This window comes from Leptonotus elevatus, chromosome 17 (assembly GCF_054856555.1).
Source record: "Leptonotus elevatus isolate MCC_2025b chromosome 17, RoL_Lele_1.0, whole genome shotgun sequence".
Taxonomy (NCBI): Eukaryota; Metazoa; Chordata; class Actinopteri; order Syngnathiformes; family Syngnathidae; genus Leptonotus; species Leptonotus elevatus.
The window spans coordinates 9,400,384-9,423,728 of record NC_141255.1 but is presented as its reverse complement, the minus strand read 5'-3'; the positions used below and the strand labels follow the sequence as shown (position 1 = coordinate 9,423,728).

The 23,345-nt window shown below is 42.5% G+C and overlaps 1 protein-coding gene across 2 annotated transcripts; it reads left to right on the top strand.

The window, feature by feature from the left end:
• The first annotated feature begins 3,034 nt into the window (after positions 1 to 3,034).
• Positions 3,035 to 23,050, top strand: usp53a (ubiquitin specific peptidase 53a). 2 transcript variants are annotated; one of them, XM_086059946.1, is made up of 17 exons: positions 3,035 to 3,451; positions 7,729 to 8,256; positions 9,932 to 10,024; positions 10,116 to 10,250; positions 11,688 to 11,798; positions 12,618 to 12,700; positions 12,799 to 12,883; positions 13,003 to 13,149; positions 14,493 to 14,642; positions 15,405 to 15,567; positions 15,926 to 16,075; positions 16,157 to 16,267; positions 17,119 to 17,908; positions 18,382 to 18,440; positions 21,324 to 21,378; positions 21,452 to 22,113; positions 22,181 to 23,050. In XM_086059946.1, the coding sequence occupies exons 2-17, from the start codon at positions 8,113 to 8,115 to the stop codon at positions 22,258 to 22,260; spliced, it is 3,018 nt and encodes a 1,005-aa protein (XP_085916072.1). In that variant the 5' UTR covers positions 3,035 to 3,451; positions 7,729 to 8,112; the 3' UTR covers positions 22,261 to 23,050. The 2 variants fall into 2 exon arrangements, with proteins under 2 accessions (XP_085916072.1, XP_085916070.1); XM_086059944.1 differs by having other exon boundaries at positions 3,037 to 3,451; positions 16,157 to 16,297.
• The last annotated feature ends 295 nt before the right edge of the window (positions 23,051 to 23,345 follow it).

The window sequence follows — 23,345 nt, the reverse complement described above, 5'->3', positions numbered from 1 at the left end:
AACTTCAACTAACTAACTAACTAACTAACTAACTAACTAACTTCAGCCTTGTTAACTCATTCACTGCCATTGACGGCAATAGACGTCAAAAATTAATTTGAACTATTTCTATTAGTTTAACATTTTTCCCACTTTTATTAACAAGATTATGAAAACCAAGATTTTTTTAATTGTATTAGAACAGATATAAAATGTGTGATTAATCGCGAGTTAACTAGTGAAGTGCGATTAATTACGATTTAAAATGGTAATCGCCTGACGCCCCTAATTTTTAATAATCAAAAAAAAGAAAAAGAAAAGATGATTAAAAATTGGAAAAAAATTATTACAATTATTTATTTTATTTTTTAAATAAAAGATTATTTAAATGTTTAAATGCCGTCAATGGCAGTGAATGAGTTAATAATAAACACAGACGTATTTCAATGTTGGTCGTTATGATGCTACTTGGAGAACTACAGTAAATATTTTTTGAAGTACTAGTTAAAGTGACAGTGTGTGGAATTTAGTGCCATCTAGTGGTGAACTAATCATTCATTTTAAAAAACAATATTAATTTTGATAATACAGTATGCAAAAAAATGTGTTCTATCACATCAACGTACATTTAAAAAAATTGTAGGTCTAATAATCGGTCATAGGTCACGCCAGGCCTCACAGGAGGCTGCCATGTTTCGCCACCATCGTTCTGCTACGGATAGCGAAGGATAATAACTTTTCTAATGTAATAATTGTTGGCATGCTTGCAAAGTGTGGTCTCTGAGAAGGCAAGGTAGTGCACTTCAAACTAAGGTCGTTGCATTCTATTAGTTCACCACTAGATGTCTGTACTTTTGTCTATTTTAACCTTTTTGCATGACATTTCTGTTTGTTTTTGCCAGTTGTTTGCTCTTGGAAAACTGTCAAATTATAATTTTACTTAGTTTTGTATTCGGGTTTTTTCAAAAATATTTTTGCCTGAAGCTTGCCAAAAGTTACGTGTAATTGTTTTTATTTTATTTTATTTCAATAATACGTGCACAGTAGAAGGCCACTTTCTTCTGGCCACCTATTGTTTTGGCCCTTGACACTCTGGGAACACGTTTAAAATGCAAGTCTTTACAGGCAGGAAATGAGCTGCCATTAATGTGGAAGAATAAAAGACACACGGGCCCATTGGAATAAGTATACATGTGTTGATACGACTTGAGGAGAAGGCTTAGCATTGCAGAGACACACAGTACAAGGCTGGAAGTCTCCCCTTTTGGCTGCACTCCAGCACCAGAGTAACGCGGTCAAGTGATGATTATGTCATCCACTTTTCTGCAGTATGACTACAAAGAAGGAAAAAGCACATCTTCACATCACATCATCAACGTGCTCTTGGTGAGTCAGGAAATAATGATGAAATAATGAACACAAATGTTGTGTCATGAAGCACCTGCAATTGGAAGGTGGAAATATGTTCTTGAAAAAAAAAATTCTCCCATCTTATATAACAACTCGTACTTATAAGCAATTAATTCAAATATTTTGAACTTTTTTAAATATATTTTTTTACATGTACTATTATTATTATTATTATTATTGTTTATTTATTTATTTTTAAGGCATTTTGAACACTTCCTCCTGGGCACATCGTGTCATCAAGCGCCCCTATAGTGACAAGGGGGACGTTTGGCAACCATGTTATCAATTCTTGGACCCACATTATTGCAGTAAAAATATTGAACATAAACAAAATAACTAGTTGAAATATCTACAGCCCAAAGTTTTTGAAAATATCATCATTATTTTATATATGTTTCTAAAATATTTGCAAATGTAACAGAAGACTTCCTGTCATAAATGCGTCGGATTAATTTGGTAACATTTGCTCTATGTAATTTGGGCACCTCTTTGAGCAGACGTGTGCTTTGGAGTGTCCTCTAGTGGTGAGGAGGAAATATAGCAACTATTGACCCACACGATAGCAGGAAGTCTATTGTAAATTATACCACAAAATGAATAAATGTTGAAATCAATAATCGTGAGGAAGAAATAAAAAGTAAAATAAATAATTACACTATACTATACAATACTCTTTTGATTTTTTTTCCCCATGTCGCAAAAGGGGTTCAGTCTTAAACACATTGTCGCCACGCTCCGAAACTTTAAATTATTTCCAACGAAAGCGTTATATGTCCCTCAGGGAAATGCGTGGAAGGAAACGACTTGGTCTCTTCAATTGAGACCTTTCAAGTACTTCCTGGGGAAAGACTGGACTGTGCTGATACATTGTGGCCCCCTCGCCGCATGAATGTTAAATCATCCACTGCTGTTTCCTTTTGCCTTGATTTACTTGAAAATGGATTTACATGACTTGCAAATGCAGTGGGATCCAATACAAGCACTGTACGGCTCATACTGCGATTAAAATGCTCACTTTTGATGGAAACTATCAAGGATTCAAATGTTTGTAAAATGGATTCGTGTATGCCTCTTATGTTACTGTTTTTGTTGTGAATCGTCAGTAAATACACTGGAAAACAGTCCAAGTAAAAAAAGCAACGTCACTGTAAAAGATACAATGCCTGAAATATATAAAACTGTGAAGTAAAAATAAATAATTAAATTAGGATAGTAAAGTACTTTTTTTATTGTATATATTACATTTAAAACGAGGATTGCAGTAGTACATGATGAGCAAAAGTTTATTAAAGTCATTCAAGTATATCAAAACGTGAAAGTAAAAATAATATTGAATGCAGATGGGCTGCACAACGTGGCAGCTAATTCCTACAAATAAAAAATACAACAAACGCAGATTAAAAAAATAAAATAATAATGACGACTTACACGAAATGTGCTTGCTTTTATGTAACACGAGCTCAAAACGCAGATGGCGTTTGGTTAACGAGCGCCTGCATACGTCACTTTTGCCTCCGTTGCTCTGTTAAAAAAATATATGCAAATCTACCATGGCCAGTCAATATTTAACCCCTCTCTCCTCCTCCCCGTTTAATCATTCGCTGACACATTACTGGTGCAGAAATAGCAAATGTGCATTCAACTTGTACGCGTGTACGTGAATGCGTGTGCGTGTGTGGGTGCGCGTGTGCATAGCACGCCGCAGTAAAAAGAGTAGAGGAGGAAGGGGCGTGACTTGACTTGGACATCTCTCCTCGAAAAACATCTCTGATCCAGTTCAGGTGCCGAAAGCGACAAAAAGTGGACGCGTCCGTTGTGGTGCCTGGTTCGGGACGACCGCCGCTGCCCCTCCCTCTTTCCCCAACTCAGCCTTCAAAACAAATCCGCTTCAAATTTCACTGCAAAGGGGATTATTTGTCACAAGAAGGGCGACGTTTGGAGTTGAAAACAAGGACGGAAGTTTGCGGCGTTTTGATCTCGTCTCCTCCCACTTCAATTTCGCAACTCTTGTTTTTTTGAAGAAATTGCAGCACATGTGGATCTATTTCGTAATATCCCCAAGGTAATATAATTTGTTTTTTTAAAAGTATTTTATTTTAGTCCTTTATTTTTTAATCCTAGTCCTGTGAAGTGGTAATGTACCTGAACGCAATTCAGGTAAACGGAAGAATCAGGAAGTCAGGTCGACCAGGTTGTAGAACTACGAAAACCATTAAAAACTGTAACAAACTTGTAAACTAACCCAAATAAAGTGACATCAACTTTCATTTCGCGCCAACAAAGTTTGTTGTTTACACCCTCGTCGTATGTAGACTGCCAGCAAAGGCAAGTGCACTCGTGTGTAAAGTCAAGATGGAAAATTACATAAATAAACACTATAAATGTACTTAACTATCCGCGTTATTGATTAATATGATCAGTTAAGTATGAATAAAATGGAGTGACAATAAACAAAACAAAAAAACAGGTGCAGCCTACACTTTGTAGTAGCAGGCTGACAAGGCTTTACTGCGGCCTTATTTACCAATGAATATTTTATCAATAGTCGACCAAATGTATCAAACGGAAAAGGATTATTATACAATATACCTTTCCAACATTGTGTGGATTCTAAAAGTGGCCAAACATTTTCTCATATTTGGCAGATCTAAGAGACTGCCTTTGTTACTAGACTTCAATATAGCGTCAATATGGTGAGCATGCACCGCACAGTAGATTTGGGTTCGAATCTCAGCCTTCCTGTAAGTGAATGTGTTCTTCCTGTCTTTCTCCAACAGTCCCAAAGCACTTTGCATGCATGTTAGGTCCGATGAAGACTCTAAATTGGAATGTGAGGAATATTTGTTTAGGAGTATGGGACCTGACAATTGTCAAGGGATCAATCCAGGGTGTAACATTGCTTGCCTCAACCCACACGTGGAAAATAAAATGGATGGATTAGCAAGCACCTACCATAACATGCATGATACAATGTGTGTTTTTTTTTTTGTGTTGTTAAAATAGCTCCAATAAGCTGTACCGCGCTCCTGAATGTTGCGACTTGTAGTTGATTTCTGCCCATCATTAGTGAGTTGGGGCATGTCAAAGAACCTGTTTTGTCTCTTCTTTTTGAAGTTTGTTTGCCTTGAGAGAACACTTAAGTGTGTCAAATCTGCAGCATCATGCTAAAACAGCACAAAATAGAGGTCACTGGGGGTCAAGATGGTGGTGGCTGTTGAAATGACACACTTAAGAACTAAATGTTAGCCAAAGGCCAAACCGAAACGATCCACGTCTTAAATCTTGAGTTGGTTACCATTTATTTTACAGGTTTTAACTTGAATGAATTGTTTCTTATTGAGTGAAAAGCAAAGTGAAGTTCTGTTCATGTTTGTGCATTGCTGGAGTGGGAAGTATTGTATCCTGGAACATGTGCTTTTGTTTTTGTTGTAGCTTTTCCTCTGCCGAACAACAGTGTGGAATAGCGGATGAGTCAGCGCCCTGTGGGTGATCCGTTCTGTTCCACGGGCCAGAATGTGGCATTGTTGTCCGAAAGGCTTGACAACCTCCCTCAGTCTGTCGGGAATCAGCGGCGCGTCTTACAAAGCACATTTAGACATCTCAACAGCATTTCAGAATAGTTACAGAGGGAATTTTGCCCATTCGTAAGGCACGGATTTGGATCGAGTCATCGTGAATTCCTGCCTCCTGTGCAAAAACAGTCCTTCCTAATGAGCTCGTCCATCAGTCGATCAAATGCCGATGACATGGCGCCAAATCTTCAACTCCCTCGGCCCCGTCCGGACTTGCTGATGCGCCTCTCCGGGTGATTGCTCCAAGGCGCTAGCTTGTGCATTTTCTAAATGACCGGGGGGAAAGAAGCTCTGGACTTTTTTCGCTTGACACTTCTGGACGAACCTTTTTATTTTTGCAGTCTTCCAGACTTCCTCTGCTACCTTACAGGGAACAGAACAAATCACATTTGCTTATAGAACTGGGCAGCTCAGAGTATTCTCTCATTGACTATTTATTTTTGGTTTTGTGATGCATTTTAAACCTGGATGAATCTCTACAATTGGATTTTACAAATTGTCTTTTCAAAAGTTGGAACATACAAATTTTGACTATTGTTCCTTTTATTCCGTTTTTTTTAATGTTCTGATCCAGCTAATGCAGTGACCCAGTTTCCACACCAGGATCAATTGTTTCCTTTTTATTGCATATCTGTCTGATCTGTCGGCATTCCACGAGTCAGCGCTCGGGGGGAAAATGTGACTTAACTGGCAAAAAAAAAGAAGAAGATTTTTTCTGGCCGTTGAGCTGTCTGTCATTTCAAAATATAAACAGAAGGTGACAGTGCGGAATTGAAATTGATTTAAAGGGGATCCATTTTCTCATGGAGATTGGGTTTTATTAGGCAATCGTAAAAAGGCAGATTATGGCATGCTGTAAGAATGCTGATGTTGCTCGATACTCTTTCACTATGTGCCATTTTAACCTCTGTGGCATGTAAACTGGTCTGGCCGAGTCTAAAAATGTGCCTGGGGTCCATTTTGTCGGACAAAAATGTCATGGCCTCGCTTGTATGTGTGTAATATCTTTATTGGGTCTACTAACACAGGTTGGCATACTGTATATATTTTTGTTTTAAAATTAGAGGTGTCAAAACAATTGGCAGTTCCCCTTTAACCCCTCAGACCTTATCATCGCTACTGTTGTTTTTTGTTTTTTTTGGTGATGTGGTGAGAGAACGGCAGCCGCTTTCCACTCTTCCCGCCAGACCTGAAACTAATCTGAAAAACTTGCGGCTCTTAAGCAACTCTGAGCTTAAGTGATTGCTTTGGAATCCTGTTGACATGGAGGCCAGCTGCAAAGTACGGGCCCACAATCCCGGCGCTGTTTAATTGAATTGCATGAGGATGATGACTGTAAATGCAGTCTTTAAGCACTAAACTCAAACCATTCCTTAAGTGTTGCGCGGTTGCCATGTCGTCATCTGTCCTGAATTCTAAAATGGCAAATGTTGTCTGACTGGTTTTGGCTGAAACCGTGTGGTAAGGTTTGTGTTTTCTTTGAGTCTTTGTGCATAAATATGTTGTGTAACTATTGGTTTAAATAGTACTCTGTTATGCACGTTCCAATCCTGAATATATGTGTCATTTGGATATTTCAAAATGTGCCTGACGTGTTCCTCTTTCAATCTCTGAGCATTGAGTAATGTAATTAAAGCCACTGGCACACTGTGCAAACATGCTCTTTCATCAAACCTGTCATAAGTATTCATCTGCGAAAGGCGCCATTTTGGTTCAGTTTGTAATTTATATCTAGGGACGAGCGAGTACTGATGCTAAGTATTTGTACGTTGTTTTATATTGACCGCCCTTGTATGGCAATTTTACAATCAGGAACTATAAATTAAAAGAATAGAAAAATTCCATTCATTACTTATAACTCATTCACTGCCATTGACGACTATAGACGTCAAAAATTCATGTGAACTATTTAAGTGGATGCCTCATGGTGTGTGAACTATTTATCTTAGTTAAAAAAAAAAGTCATTAAAATTTTTATGAAAACCTAGAATTTTTTTTAATTGTACATTTATAACAGATATAAAATAAGTGATCAATCGTGAGTCAACGATTGAAGTCATGAGATTAATTGCGAATAAAAATTGTAATCGTCTGAAATTATTTTAAATAATTTTTCAGGTGATTACTTTTTTTTTAATTGTAATTAATCACATGACACAAATTTTATATCTGTTCTGAATGTACAATAAAATTTAGGTTTTCATACTCTTGTTAGCAAAAGTGGAAAAAAATGTTAAACTAATATAAATAGTTCAAATGAATTTTTGACGTTTATAGCTGTCAATGGCAGTGAATGAGTTAATGAAAAATGCTATATATTGAGAGAAATAAAGGTCTTCCTTTAAAATGACCTGTTGGCTAAGTTTATTTTGATTCTTCATTCAATTTAGTAAATGTGTAGCATACACCCGGAGATTAATGAATGACAATAATGAGATTCAATTGGTGACATGTTCTGGCTACTGTGTGTCCCTTTTTGCTATGTCAACGCTCAGTGAAAAAATGCCTGTGGAAACAAGTGGCCGTGAATGCGCCGCCGTTGCCGGGTACACGCTCCAACTCGACCTTGGCCTTTGTTTTAAAGGCTGTTTATAAAAGTTAATGTGCAAGCTTTGTTGACATTCCTTAAAATCTTTAGTTCAGCCAGAGGAAGGGAACATTTGTCCAATTTCTAAAGTGTTGTCATGTTAAATTTGTGAACACATCTATGCAACATTCCTGGTCAGGTTGTGAAATCCAAATGACCCCATTGTTGTGTCTTGGACAGAAGCCGAACGTGGATCCAAGTGGATTTTGTGCATCTTCAACGGACCACGGAATGTCCTGAGCCGCATCACAAATATGTGGCAAGACGAGTCATCTGCGGTTAGAAGGCATCTCACCTGTGGACCTGTCAACCTCGCAGACTTGTTACTTGGATTATAACCCCCCCCCCCCTCCCCCTCCCCCATTTGTTATTTGGAGATCTTCCTCATGCACGCAAAACATGGACTAGTGGCCCATGTGTAGCAGGCCATCATCTGCAGCTCGCGGGATCACATAGTCCCAGACTTTTTTGGGGGGTCAGTTTACTCCTCCAAGGGGCAAAAGGACCGCCCGCCCCGGTTGTCTCCGCTCAAAGCCATTGAGAAGGGCTTGACCCCGCGACCCAATGGCGCTGCTCAGGTTGTTCAGGAAGCCGGGGAGCAACCTGGGGAAGGGCTACCAACCGGGGAGCATGATGTCTCTGGCCCCCACCAAAGGACTGCTGAACGAACCGGGCCAGAACAGCTGCTTTCTCAACAGCGCCGTGCAGGTACGACTTTGCTCGTTTTTGCTACATGAATTGCTGCTGGATTATGAAGATTTTGGTACAAAACAAGAAAATGTTTAGACGTCAAAAATGTTAAGACAAATACAAATACATACAAATATATATATATACCTTTTAAACAATTCAAAATGACTAATCTTTTATTTTTGTTCACTATTATGCCAATTCTGTAATTATGGAGCGTTATAATTGAAATTGTAATTGAATTTCGATTAATTGCACAGCCCTAGTCACATGCGCTTGAGAATACAGCTTACTGACAAAATCAAGCCGCCACCGTCCTAGTTAATTAATTAGATCAGTTATTCTCAAATGCTGTCCCTGACATTAGTTAGTATGAAGGGATTATTCGCTACATCGTGGGATTTTGCCGTGATTATTTTTAGGGATAGACCGCTTGTCTGTTGGGAACTATGTATTTTACACTTGACACTGGGACCTCTCAGCACCTGTTTTTTGTTTGAAATTAAATCACACATCAAAATGGAACATTTCAGATATTTTTTAATTTATAAAACTTACTGTAGAAAACAATAGGGAGCTATTTCGTTTTTTAAAAGTTTTCATTTCAATGTTTTGGACCTGCTGATGACCCTGTGAGCTCCCTGAACTTTGTTAGAATTTGTCTAAGAAGATCATTTTGCAAATCTGAAATTGTTAAATAAGCATATGCTTAAAGACATTTCAAGAAAAAGTTGGACTTTGTGTTTTTAAAAATAATGATGGTATTTTTTCCCGCCGTTTACTGAAAGTAATATCTATTCCAAATATCAATTATCAGCCTTCTTCACTAATAATAATCGGTATCAGTATCAGCTCTGAAAAAAACCCACTCGTCTATCTCTTAATTATTTTCCACACGGGCTGTTACGACAGAGCAGTAATATATACCGGCAATTTTTACTTGTCACTCAACAGGCCAGACATGCCTTTTAAAACCACACACATCCAGTCACAGATACAACAGCATTGTAGAACATGCGATTGGCGACCACCTAAGTGTAGAAAATAATACCTGCACCTCAGATGCATCTATTTTGTCTGTCGTGGTCTGGAATGTAACCACTGTGATAAAACGAGTGATTACATTGTACTTTTTGGTGATATTTGTGTTGGGTGGTGTGCCAAGAGAAATGTGTGCCTTGGCTCAAAAAACGGTTGGGAAATTCTGAATTACATGACATCAGAAGAATGACACTCTGGAGTGAAACTTCTCACGCCTGTGCCAGAATTGCGCCATTCCCTTAAACTCTGACGACTAGTACCCATCCCTAAAGACATTTTTGCTTGGCGTTTTTCCCGAGGTCCAATTTCTAAATGTGTTCGTGTCTTCATGCCAAAGCTGTACGCCCCCCTCCCCAGTTTGACATCTTAGTCACCCTCTGAGTTGGTCCGGCCTTTTCTGGAGCGACGTAATAAATAATACACTTGAAGGTTGTGCCTTCTGACTGGTGGGGTGTTGGCTGCCGGCTTTGCCTCATGGTTTCCAGTCAGCGGCCCGCAGTGAGGTCACCCTCCAGCTCTGCGTGACTCACGGGAGTGAGGCGGCAGATGAGCTGGTTGGAGACGAGCGCCCTCCCCCGTCGGGGTTTGTTTCTCTTCTGAAGGACCTTGAAAATGCAAAACAATTTCTTTGTTGTTGTGTCCAACTGTGTAGGTCCTGTGGCAGCTGGACATCTTCAGACGCAGCTTGCGGCAGCTACCTGGCCACTTCTGTTTAGGAGAGTCGTGCATATTTTGCGCATTAAAGGTACACAGGGCTTTTCCGTGGACAATGTTTTCCTGTTTTGTCTGCGTGGCAACCCCCTCACCTCCGCTTCCCTCCTCCTCCGTCTCCTTAGGGCATATTCTCCCAGTTCCAGCACAGTCGGGAGCGCGCGCTGCCATCAGACAACCTGCGTAACGCCTTGGCGGAGACCTTTAAGGACGAGCAGCGCTTCCAGCTGGGCTTCATGGACGATGCCGCAGAGTGCTTTGTAAGTTCCTGCGGTAACCCCCGTGGGAAGCAGAGTAGCATAAAGGGAGAGTGAATTTGTTGCACTGCAACAAACTCTATGGCGAGGTCACAGAAAAGAGCTTCTGTACCTCGCATCAAACCCCTACCAGGTCGCCGCTAAATATCGGGATGACGGATTATGTAAGCGCCGGGGATTGCATCACTTCTGCGCTACGCTGGATGCGTTCATTGAAAACGAAATAAAAAGGGCTATTATGGAGAAATGAGGGGAAAGCAAACTGGGCCTTGCTCGCTGCCGCCGCTTTGGTTCAGTGTGTTTAAAGGGGAAGTCGACCCAAACGTTTTCTTTCTCGTCTTAACACAGCATTCTGATTAGTATCGCATTTGTGGAATATGAATTAAATGGCAAAATCCACCCATCTTTGTCTATATCGGGAGGCGGCCATATTGCCACTTGTCCCTGAAAAGGACATCGCAGTTAGTCAGTGTTCAGATAACAACCACTCATGGCTCAGCTTCAGAAAACAGGTGAGCCCTGATTGTTGTTGTTTTTAAAGCCTCGCCTTGATTGGCCTTTACCTGAGCAGCTGTGATGTCATTTTCAATCAACAGCGAGTGGCAAAATGGCCGCCTCCTGAGGTGGATTTTGCTGCTTTACTCATATTCCACAAATGCATTATTAATCAGAATTCTGTGTTGAGACCAGTGTGGCTACATAGAACATGTTTTTTTAAAGATAATTTTTTCCTTTCAACTCGTGAGCCAAAATGGCACCTGGTACCGTTTTTTACGTGCTTTTCCCCTCCCAAGAAAAACTGCCAGGGTGCTGATGTTTCTTCATAAAACCGCACCATAGAGACCAATATGTTTTGTTTAGTTTTTCCCAAGTCCGATACTGATATCAATTATCAGTATTCAAGGAGATCCGTATTTGGAGATCAAGAGGTGTGGCTGCATCAGATCCAAAATAATCAAGTTTAAAATTGATCTCTTGCCGATACCGATACTGGGTTTATCCCTAATGAACCTTAATGAACAATATTACAGGGATTAATATAATTATGTCCTGCTCGATTTTTCAATAAGGCCAATTTGGAAAAGTTGCTGTCTCTTCGGGTCAATCTGAATTGCCCACAGATCTTTACCCTTGATTCTCTTGGCGGCATTTGCACGCCGCTTGAGAATTCATGCGCATTCAATGTCAGGATGTGATGCCGTAACCTCTGAAGGCATGCTATGCCGTCTTTAATATTTTATCACGCGGAGACCTGAGTCGCTGGGCCGCTAGCCTTCCCTGCTTTGAAACCCTATGCCTCAAATTGAGCTTGCTCTCTCCCAGTCTGAGCTGCACCAGAGTGAGAAATGAGCAGACCATTGCACTTGTGAAAAGGACATTCTCTCTTTGCATGGCTTTGTTGTTGTTGTTGTTGATGATTAATGTCATATTGTGTGCCAGGAAAATATACTGGAGAGGATTCACTTGCACATCGTGCCTGAGGAGACCGACGCGTGCACCTCAAAGTCTTGTATCACCCATCAGAAGTTTGCCATGTCGCTTTACGAGCAGGTCAGTGGGACGCCATCTTGCTCGCGTTTTTGGTTGTGCCAATCTTGGAACGCACACGCATGAATCAACGCCTGAGACTGTAGGCGGACTCAGTGGAATAAGGCAGATTTGATTGTACTCAGGTTCTTCCATGCAGCGTCAGCAGAAGCTAGTAAATCACAGATGGGGTAGATGGTTGGTGATAAATCTTATATTCTGCCCCTTTTTACAGAAAATAACAAACATTTCATATAAAAGTTAGTCTTTTAGCCTGTCTATTGTATATAATTAACTCATTCACTCCCAACCATTTTCACTGAAGCAACCCCCTTCGCTGCTAGATATTTTGACTGATTTTGCAAGGCCTACAGAATATTCTGTTCTATTGCTATAAAAACATGGAACCTACCAAAAGAAAGATTAGAAAAAAAAAAGTATATTTGCATCTGTTTCCGTTTTGCAAAAGTTTCATCAATATTTACATTCCTTGTGAAAACACTTGTCAAAAAGAGCTTGTTGTAACTTGGCCCTGGCTGATCTCTTATACTAGGCTGCCACCTGCTGGCCGTTTTTTTTAAATGACTACCATTGCTTTAAGCCACCTCTTCATGCCATAAGTAGAATCAAAGCCTTCTGTATGATCTTGCATGAAAAAAACAAAATGTTTAAATATGTTTAAAAAAAAAACGTGTTTACACGTGTTTGGGTTTGAATGAGTTAATTCTCCAAAATCTCAATCATTTTGAACCAAACCACTGGATCAGTTAGCTAAATGGTGAATGTTATTGAAAGGGAAATGATAGACATTTTGGGTCACTTTATTTGTCTCCCTGACCGCAGTCTGTGTGCCGTAGCTGTGGGGCATCCTCTGACCCGCTGCCGTTTATAGAGCTGGTGCATTATGTCTCCACCACCGCACTCTGGTAAAGCAGCGGCAACATGAAAGCCCAAGTGCTTGTCACTTTTTGCTATCTGTCTCATTGTCTGTTTGACCCCCCACCCCCACCCCCCCTCCCCTCAGCCAGCAGATGATTCAGCGCAAGGACGATTCCTTTGGAGAACTGTTACAAGCGGCGTGTACGGTCGGAGACCTTCGTAACTGTCCTGTAAGTGGCTTATTTGCAGCGCTGCAATACAGAGATCAATTTTTCATGATCCAATATCGAGCAGGCAATGTGTAAAAATTGTGGATTCGACTTTTGTTTACTGCACTTTCCTGCTTTAGAGCAAATGTGGCCAGAGGATTCGGATCAGACGCGTCCTCATGAACTCCCCGGAGATCGTCACCATCGGCTTCGTGTGGGATTCGGACCAGTCGGACCTGACCGAGGACGTAATCCGCTCACTGGGGCCTCACCTCAGCCTGTCTGAGGTGAGCGCCGTCAACGCCGCGCGCGCCCCAACACCCGCAAGGGGCTCGAGTCTATTGTCGGCCGTTGCGTAAGCAGCAAGTGCCCCGTCGGGGTCTCCCTGCCACGCTGATCAAAAAGCCCCCGCTAGTTGGTGTCAAGCGGTTCAAATCCCCTCCCCACCAGACGAGCTTGAGAGCCATTGGCGAGTAGTACAGCGCTGCTGGAAATCAAACCGGGGTGGGCTCAAAGCACGTTACATAACTTCCGCAGCAAAGCGTTCGGCGTGTTTATTTGACAGCCCTCCCTCTCACATGTTTCTCCAGCCCTCACCACAAAAGCCTCAATTCATTTGCGAGTGTTTAATGTGACATTATTGGGTGTTAAAGGCAAACCCACCACCGCCGCCCCGATTGTTTGCAATCCATTGTTCGCAAGGGTGGGAACTGGCTGAGCAGGAAGCACATGAGGGATAAACAAAACATTTCTTGCGGTGCTGGTGCCTTCACCTTTTGGGAAATTTCTCTTTTTAATGTTTTTAGGCCAACATTATTTCACAGACAGGCTTTACGCGAAGCATTATTTGCTCACCATGTGACGTCTACTTAGTGATTTTGTGAGCAAATCCCGCTTTGTTTGTATGTTGTAACTAGAAGCAAGGTATCATGTGCTGGTTTCATTTGTCTCATCATTTGGCCTATTTGACCTAGGGCTTGGTATCGATTCTAATTTCCTCAATTGATTCGATTTCAATTCACAAGAATTCAGTTTTGATTTGATTTTGAGTTTTTCCCGATTTGATTCACTTCAATTAAATCACATCAATTCTTCTTAATTGTCAAGGACATGATAAAAACTCCACAAATGTTAAGTCATTTTGCAGAGGCAGTAACTGGTCAAACGATTTAGTTTAATTAATGAAAGTTGTAATCACTTAAGTGTTACACAAACATTGACATCAGCAAGGATGAGATGAAAATATTTTAATTCAATAATTATAAATATAAATTTAAAAGATTCTGAATTGTCTTAAAATGCAATAAGTCGGGTCTTTCATAAATGTAAGACAATACTTTTAAATTTATGTGAACAATACATTTCAAGAAAACCGTAAGATACAAAAAATGGCCTTTTAAATTCTATTTTCTTAAGAATTTGTGAGAAAATATAAAATAATCGATTCATGGTTTTATGAATCAATATCGGGCTTAAAAAGAAAAACAAATTCAATATCGATTTTTTTTTTTTAAACCCAGTCCTATTATTTATCTTTCCAAAGAAGTTGTAGTAGAAGTAACTCATTTTTTTCTGTCTTTTTATCTTTTTTCATCGGTGATTTAAAGCAATTGTTACTGTATGTGCGCAGCTTTTCTACAGGGTGACCGACGAGCACGCCATAAAGGGTGAGCTGCTGCTCGTGGGGATGATCTGCTACTCCAGCCGCCACTACTGTGCCTTCGCCTACCACACCAAGTCGTCCAAGTGGGTCTTCTTCGACGATGCCACCGTAAAAGAGGTGACCAACCAGAACTGCATTCACTACTTAAGTGCGTTATTTAACCCTTCTTGTCGAACAACAAAAACAAAGTCAAATACTAGAAATGGTAGCCAGCCATTTTATGTCCACCTCGAGTCGCACTGCGCAGAGCTCTGGCTGCTGCCAAGTCCGCACCATCCTAATTTGGACCGGCGCCAAATTGTCCATAGATACAGCAGAATCTCTGACGTCGAAGACATTCACATTCTGCTTGACTTTCCAAGTTGCTCTCATTTAAACACAAACTTGTTTATATAATGTGTCCATAAATTTTGATAGGACTCGTTTGATTTGTGGCTCTTCAGTGTGAATTTTGAAGATATTCAGTGATGGTTGTGCATTTTTCTCTTTCTCCATGTCTTTTGTCGAGTTTACATATAGACAGAGACTTTCTTCCTTGCATTGCATTTGCTATTTTTCCATTTGTTCATCCGCTGCTGCTGCTGCTCTCCCTCATCTCTCCGCTGAAATCTTCGTTTGCTTAATTAAGAAGCGCACGGGCATCTGTTAGCCCACAGCTTGCCTTTTGTGGCGTCTCCGCGGCGGCACCTGACGAAGCCGCGCTAATGTGATTGTTCCACACGCTCGCCAATTGGACTGCGAGGTGCGCTTCGTCCTCGTTTTATTTCCAGTTCCGGTTTGGCTTCTGTTCCAACATCTGCTGGCGCTCACAGGTTTAATTTAGTGCGTTGTTTTGTCGGGAACAATCACACGCTGTCCTTTCTCCCGTTTGTACTTTAGGTCGGCTCCAGGTGGAAAGATGTGGTCAGCAAATGTATTAAAGGTCACTTCCAGCCTCTTCTACTGTTTTACGCCAACCCAAATGGCAGCGCCATTACGGCTGAGGATGCGCCGCAGCAGAACCCGAGCCAAACCCAATACAAGAACCTTGAGAACGGAGAAGGCAAGTTATGCTTGTTTGTTAAAAGATGGAATGATGGATATATCGAAGTCAAGCGCAAACATATTATTTTGAACGCACGTTAAGCAACTCGAGCAGGCAGTGAGCGAGAGAGAGAGTAACATCTCGCTCCTGGATTATACACCCCAGGATTTGTGTGCCTGGGGAGGTTTTATCCCCGTTTAAAGATCCTCCTCAAAAACCCTCCATGCTGGCCGAAGCCCAGGTCCAAGCCGGGTGGCAGCCGGCCTCACGGGGCGAGTGACGAAAGCAACATATCATGGTCTCACGCGCGCAGCAATGTGTTTTCATCACTGCTTGGACTGTATATAAATGTAATCTTTTCTTCTCGCCCGCTTAGGTGTGACATCTCCGCTTCCGTCCCCCAAGAAGCTGGAACTGACCAAAGAGAATCTGACCGCTCTGCTGGGTCTTCAACCCTCCTTAAACCAGAAAACCCCTTCCACTTTCAGCCGCGGCAGTGCCAATACTAGTGGAGGACGGGGGCCAGGTACGCTATAAGTGATTTGATTTTATTATATGTCCACAAAAGGAACAATGTTAAATTTCTGTTAAATTACGTCTCTGATAGTGAAAATCGGCGCCAGCGATTCCAAGCGTCAATTCCGACAGATTTTCAGGGAAGTTGTGCAGCGAGCCGGCGGCGAGGCGCATCCAGTCGGAAGAGAGTCTGATCGAAGAGGTCAGCGCCGGCCGGAATCGCGCTACAGAGGTCAGTCACAGGCTGTCATGCACAGCCTGTACATGTGACGCCGCGCATCAAAAATGCACGGGGAGAATTCCCAGGCTTTGACGACACACCAGAGCGGCCCTTGTCTCCCATTCGGCGAGCCTTATGTAAGCGCCGGTTCGGGAGCGACGTGTCAGAAAGGGGATTAACTGCTGATGTCCGTCTGAGCTTTCTTTCATCCCGCTCTCTGAGTTAGAATTCTCTTGATTCCACTCTTCACAGCCGACAAACAAAGCGCGCGTCACATACGTAACCTGTTTGTAATATTTAATTTTTTTTTCGTTATTTCTTGAAAAGCGGCCAAGGTGTGATGACTGAGGTTGAATTGCGTTTAGAAAAAAAAACATGAAATTGGACTCCCATTGATTGTAATTAACACCTTTTTGTGTCCTTTTATGCCCTTCCTCTTTTTTTCCCTCTCACTAACCTGCTGTGTTCTTTGTTCAAACACCGTATGTGTAATAACTTGATATCCTATCGCCTCTTGAACATGGCGTACACTAGAGCTGGACTGGCCATCTGGCATACAAGTCAGATGCCTGGTGGGCCGGCGTCTTTTGGGGCCGATGCAGTGCTTTTTGAATTATTTTCCTCCATTTTACTTCAAGAGACTGAGGGACTAGTCCATAAATCAATTTCTAATATAGACATACTATGTGTTAGACCGGGCCGGGCTAGCGGGCTTAAAGTCCAAATGGCAGGGCCACATTTTTTTGGGGCAGTCCAGCCCTGGCGTACACCTGCACAGGCTCAAAATGGATTGCTCTTTCAACTTTGACAATTTGTGTTTTATTCTCACACAGATGCGGGTCAAGATCGCGTCTACTCCCGATCTACCTCCCCCCCGGAAAATGGATTCAAGCAGCACTTGGAGACTCGTCTGTACAGCAGCCAGGGAAAAGGTCCCACCCGGAACGACCGGCCATCCCAACTTAGCACCAGGCCTTCTCCCCAAATTAGCAGCAGGCCTTCTAACGAGCCCATGCGCTCCAGCTCAAGGGTTCAAGTGTTACCCAGTGTGCCCAGCGTGAGAAGTGCTCACTACAGCAGGAAACCGGACACCAACGGCTACGACACCGACAGCAGCCAGGATTCTCGCGGGCGTCCCGGAAGTGCGGGGAACGGTCGCAGCAGAGCCAATCGTCTCTGGAAGCCCTTGCGGGAGACGCTCAATGTGGACAGCGTCTTGAGCGGCGGGGCGGCCGATCCAGAGCGGCTGCAGCTAAGCCCGCCGAGATGGCCTGGCGGCAAGTCGCCGACGCCGGAGCGAGAGTGGGAGGCGATGTGGGGAGGCCGGGAGGAACGCAAGTCCAAGAACCTTATGACCATTTACGAGGACGACCAGAGGCACGAAAACGGCAGCAGCCGCAGCTCGCTGGAATCGCTCGGCCGCGGCGGCTACGGCGACAAGGACAGGTCGAAGGGCACGGCGACTCTTAAAGTGTACGGCGACAACTGGAAGATCCAGCGAACGGAATCTGGCTACGAGAGCAGCGACAGAATTAGCAATAGCTCGGCAAATCTGGACTCACCTGTGGTGGAGAACTTTCCCGCCAAGGAGCTACGGCCAATACCTGAGTTGCATCTGACGCGGTAAATAAATGCGTTAACCACTTTAATTTTTTTGCTTGAAAGTTGCTGTTTTTTTTAATTGAATGTATTTTAAACATGCATAGCATGGGGTTGACTTGCAAGCTTTAAGGTGTACAGTTAAGCAAAGACTGTCACCTTTCTAATCTCCGCCTTTCAAATGACGGCTAGTTTGGTAGTCTCGCTATATATATATTTTTTTTACGCATGCGCAAATGTAATGCGCACTTCGCTTATAGTAAGTTTGTAATGCAGAGCCACATCCACAAGCCATCGCTTTTAGTACCATTGTAGGAGCTCAAGGGTGTCTCTTTATTTTTTTTACATTTTTCTTGGAGCATCAGAATAACACAAAGCCATCCAAAACAAAACATCGCAAACATATTTGGAAATTGTTATGGAAAGTTGCATAACATGTCTCTTATAATATTAAAACCAGCACCTGTGATTAATTGTTTTTACTTTTTTGTTTTTAGGGATATATTTCCTCCAAGGGGAAGTGACGATGATGTATCGCAAGCTACCTTTTCAACTGGTAAGTCACTATCATTAAAAAAGGCACTCAAGAATATTTCCAATGTATTTTCACAACAATCCAAAGAGTCAAAATCGTTTTTTGTCCTACGGTATAATAAGAGAAAAACAACATCTTCAGGAAGGAAATACAATTTTTAGCTTACCTCCAGCTGAATGCTGAGTGAGCTTGTAAGGGCCACCCAGCTGTGCTCAGCCGGGCAGAAAATGCCACGACCGGCCGGGCCTGTCAGAAAGTGGTATTCAGACGGGAAGCCAACAAACTGCAGGCATGTTTATTGCCAGGTCTTGGCGAGTTTCAAAATGAAGCACAAAACCCACTGCTTTACATCTGCCAAGAATGTTTTCATAAGAGTAGGAAAAGGGTAAAAAAAAAATTTTTTTCTTTTTCTCTACATTTTTGACTGTTTTATTTTTCTCAGGCCTTGGCGGAGGTCACAATAGCGGTCATAGTGTTGTGGATTCACTACAAATAGTCAGCCGAAGAGCTTGAACCTACCTTCTTGAAACTTGTTTAGCCTGTTTGGGGACTCGACGAGCATCTGCATTAGCTCAACACAGCTACCCGTGCCGGAATAATGTATGGCTCCCTTCAGTCAGCTCACGCGACCTCACTAAGGATAAGCGGTATCGAAAATAGTTGCGATAGATTATTCCATAGGGTGACCTCGTCCCCTTTACACCCGAGCAAATAAACTTCCCCCAGCCACTTTCCGTGGAAAATTTCAAGTGAGTATGGGGGTCTGTGTCTGCTTCTCATGCGCACTGTATAGACAAGCTTGCATTTAGATTACCATCCAAAATAGAGACTAAACGGCGACTGCAGGTTCAGACATGGCGGGACTGATATCCGGCGTAAAAGGGCCACCTCTGCCAAGAAAAGGTGCCGTGTGGACTTTTGATGCCACCGCCGCCGCTAAATCATCCTTGGCCGCTCCAGCATCTCCTCACAGGAACTCACCGCAGAGGCCATTAACGCTCCCGTTTGCACTTGACCATGCGACCCGCCAGCAGTCGCGCGTGACACAAATATTGTTGGGATGAGTTTGAACCCACGGGCCGATCTAATGGATTCCCTCGCCTCGCTGTTTGCATAATTGTCTGTCCTTGAGTTCGCAAGCGGAGGCCGAGCTTGAATTATGGTTGTTGCTTACCTGGGCAGACATTTTAACATACAACAGTGGATGTAAAAATGAGACTCCTTGTTCATTTTTTTAAAAACTCATTCACTGCCATTGACGGCTATAGACGTCAAAAATTCATTTGAACTATTTCTAGTAGTTTCACATTTTTTTTCCACTTTTGTTAACAAGAGTATGAAAACTTAGATTTTTTTTTATTGTACATTTAAACAGATATAAAATTTGTGATTAATCTTGAGTTAACTAGTGAAGTCATGCGATTAATTACAATTTAAAAAAATGTATCGTATCGCCTGATGCCCCCCCCAAAAAAAAAAGAATAGGAAAGATTATAAAAAGTTTGGGTCGTCAGACGATAACAATTTAAAAAAATGTATCGCCTGATGCCCCCCCCCAAAAAAAAAGAATAGGAAAGATTATAAAAAGTTTGGGTCGTCAGACGATAACATTTTTAAATTGTAATTAATCGCATGACTTCAATAGTTAACTCACGATTAATCACAAATTTTATATCCGTTCTAAATGTACAATAAAAGAATTCTAGGTTGCCACGCATTTGTTAACAAAAGTGGGGGGTGGGGGGTGGGGCGGGGTAAAGTAAAACTAATAGAAATAGTTCAAATTAATTTTTGACGTCAATGGCCGTCAATGGCAGTGAATGAGTTAAGGCTATTGTTTGGTCTCTAGTAAAAAGGTGTGCCGGCATCACTTTATTTTGAAGAAGAATTACAGATCAGCAGCCTCAAATTGTGAATTGCCTCATGGACTTAGCAGCTTAAAAACGCAATAGCGTTGTGGAGAGAGTGGGCGGGTGGGGGAGGGGGAGGGGGTGCTCTGACCCCGGCGTAATTGCATGCCAGCACAAAGGATTTAGCCTCTAATGCTTTGAGAGAGCGAGAGTGTGCTGACGCATCGCAGATGGCCAGCCTCTCCCTTCATTTTGTCCGTTTCGTCAGCTGTTCTTGCGGATCGCGCTCACCTTTTCCAACGCCGCTCGGTGATACAGACGCCATCCGGGGATCTGATGACTAGACAAAAAATTGTGAGGTCAGAACTCTGCGGCCAAACCGAATGAATCCAATTTAAGAAGCACTGTCCGTATAGTTAGTTTTTCCCCAGACTTTTTGGGAGCCAAGGTATTTTACATTTGAAATATGTCACACAAAGTATTCTGTGAGAATTATGTTTTTTTTTTCTCAAATTACAAATTTATTTTGGCCTGGTTGAACACAAAATCATGTTGTATGAATGGCAGCAGGTGGATGCACAGGTTAATTGTATCTTTTGCTATTTAGTAAATGACGACCTCTCATGAAAAACTAAAGTGCAGCGCGCATGGTTAATATTTGTTAACTATCCTAAAATGGTCGCTTCTAATCAAAATGCACATTTGAAAGTACTTGCCCAGGGCTAAAATAAATGAGTGTTAGCCATTACTTGCTCCAACTTGTAAATCTGCTGGAGTTTTTTTTTTTTATTAGCTCCAAGCTCGGAGGGTCCGAGTATAGCTCGCCTTCCCCACTCCTCCCCAAGGCCGCACTGCCAGACAAGCCGCTCTGATACTTCCGCTCCCGGCACAGAGCCGCGTGGTGACCCCTGTTAGATAACATAACTAAAACATCACATAGTCCCTTTGCGAAGATAAAGCTGCGACAGATGTCGGCTAGCTTTATTTCGGACCATTTTGGTGCTAGAATTAACATCTGGGAGCTTTTTTTCTTTTTTCTTTTTTTCTTATCCAGGTGAACAAGGGAAAAGGTTTCCGGACCTGCATGACTTAAACAAACCCTTACAGAGGTAAATTCACTTCAAAGCAGTCATGTCAATCTACAGAGGTGTCACTGGAATGCTTATTTTGCTTTTGTAATAGAAAAAGAGCCTTCCGATACACTCCTGGAGTCTTACAACATAACGAGCTGGACAGCGAAAAAGACGACACTGATAGTCCAGTGAGCCCGGTTCTGCCTTACTTGACAAAGACTAGCAGTTCTGAGTGGATCAGCTCGGACGACCTCGTCGGACCCTTGTCCGAACACGAGGAGACCTACAATGATGCCTTTCTGCACAATTCCCCCCCTCCGCTACCCCCTAAACACTTCGGCGGCGATCAGACGGACCCGTCGGAACCGCCAGAAATACCGGCCCGCCGGCCCAAAAGCACCACGCCTGCGCTCTCGCACAACACCCTGATCCGCTGGATCGAGACGACGGCAGCCGAGCGCAGGCTCTCGTCCGACGCCAGCTCCAACAGGTCCTCGGATCAGGACCGCAACGACCTGTCGGCCAGCGAGAGCGAGGAGAGGGTCCCGGGCCGAGACGGTTCCGACTCCCCTGATGTGGCTCTGCCTACGACTTACTTCACTGTGGATAACTGCATGACGGACACCTATCGGGCCAAATTCTACAAGCGGCCCGCCTTGCACATGAGAACAGAGGAGCACACGTCTTCAGGGGAGAGCGACGCGGACGTGAGAGGACTTCCTGTGTCAAACGCTGCGCCATCACAACTCCCCGCTGACCGACCACAACCAGGTACATCAAAAAGTGCGATTTTGGTTTCGCCTGAATGTTTGCCTTTACGCCCGTCTTCTTTTTGCAGGCTATTCCGCTTCCAATAAGCCTGTTGCAAAGTGGAACCCGGTGACTCCGAAAGGACTCGATGAGCATGGGTTTCTGTAGGTGGAGCCGACGCAACAACGAGCCTGTGACGGGATAGCCCCCAAAACAAATCACTATGCATTACTGTATGACTGTTTGAATGTCTTGAACAAGAATGTGGCAGCCAAGCAGATTGCTCCTCAGAACAAGGTTGAATGAAAATTACATTTGCACAACCAGAAAGGTACAGAAAAAGGAATGATCTTCTTTTCAGGGTTATCAAGCCAACAGTACATCCGTACCAAATACTGAGCAAGTCCTGGTACATTAATGGATCCTAGGGATCCGTATAGATTGGTGCACCCACAAAGGTATATGCCTACCTACCACTTTAGAGCAGGGTTTCGCTGGGCAGGACACAAAACGCGCCAAGGTGAAATCTGGTGTGAATGTTTTTCTCCTGTCTCTTTTGTGCTCATAATAAAGGCCAGGCAGAATGACCCTCCTTAGGTGACGGATAATTCATGCTTATTTGCAGCAAGTATGTCGCACAAACAAAAGTCTTAGCACTGGATAACACTCCTAACTGTACAAACATCCTTTTTTTGTAGTAGTAGTAGTAAAATGAAAGCATTTAGTTCTGGGTAGGTGTATTCATAACATGTTCTACATATATGTAGTATCTGTTCATGGTTCAATGTTTATTAAGTGACACAGTGCCTTTTTGTATTTTTTTTTTTAGTGCCAAAGCAAGGTTTGCTTTGAATAGGCTGTAATTTGTAATTTTTTTGTTTGTTTTTTTGGATTCCAGAGATTTTATTTTATTTGTATCGATCGCCACTTGTTCAGTAAAATAAACAGTTTTGATTAATCTTGCCTAAGTGTTCTTTTTTGGTTTTGGCTTTCCTCCCCTACTTTAAAAGTTGTCTTTTTACACCGTTCACAATGTTTTGCTGCCACCTGCTGTTATGTACAACAAATTACATCCAAACATTGCTGCATAATTAACATGTAATCGGGTTTTTTGGGTTCTCTCACACGTCACACTCTTTTTAAAATGTTGAATTGTCATTCTTTTAATAAATGTTAAAGCGAGTTAGGCGACAGAATGCCTTAGGCCCCCACCCTCACCGAAAGTCGACAACAGTTACACAAGCACTAGTCTA

Excerpts from the sequence above, each read along its gene's own strand:
- usp53a (XM_086059944.1), top strand. The coding sequence starts at position 8,113 with ATGGCGCTGCTCAGGTTGTTCAGGAAGCCGGGGAGCAACCTGGGGAAG. Across the intron at positions 16,298-17,118 it reads GCCGGAATCGCGCTACAGAG|ATGCGGGTCAAGATCGCGTC; the intron begins GTCAGTCACAGG and ends ATTCTCACACAG. Across the intron at positions 21,379-21,451 it reads TTAAACAAACCCTTACAGAG|AAAAAGAGCCTTCCGATACA; the intron begins GTAAATTCACTT and ends CTTTTGTAATAG.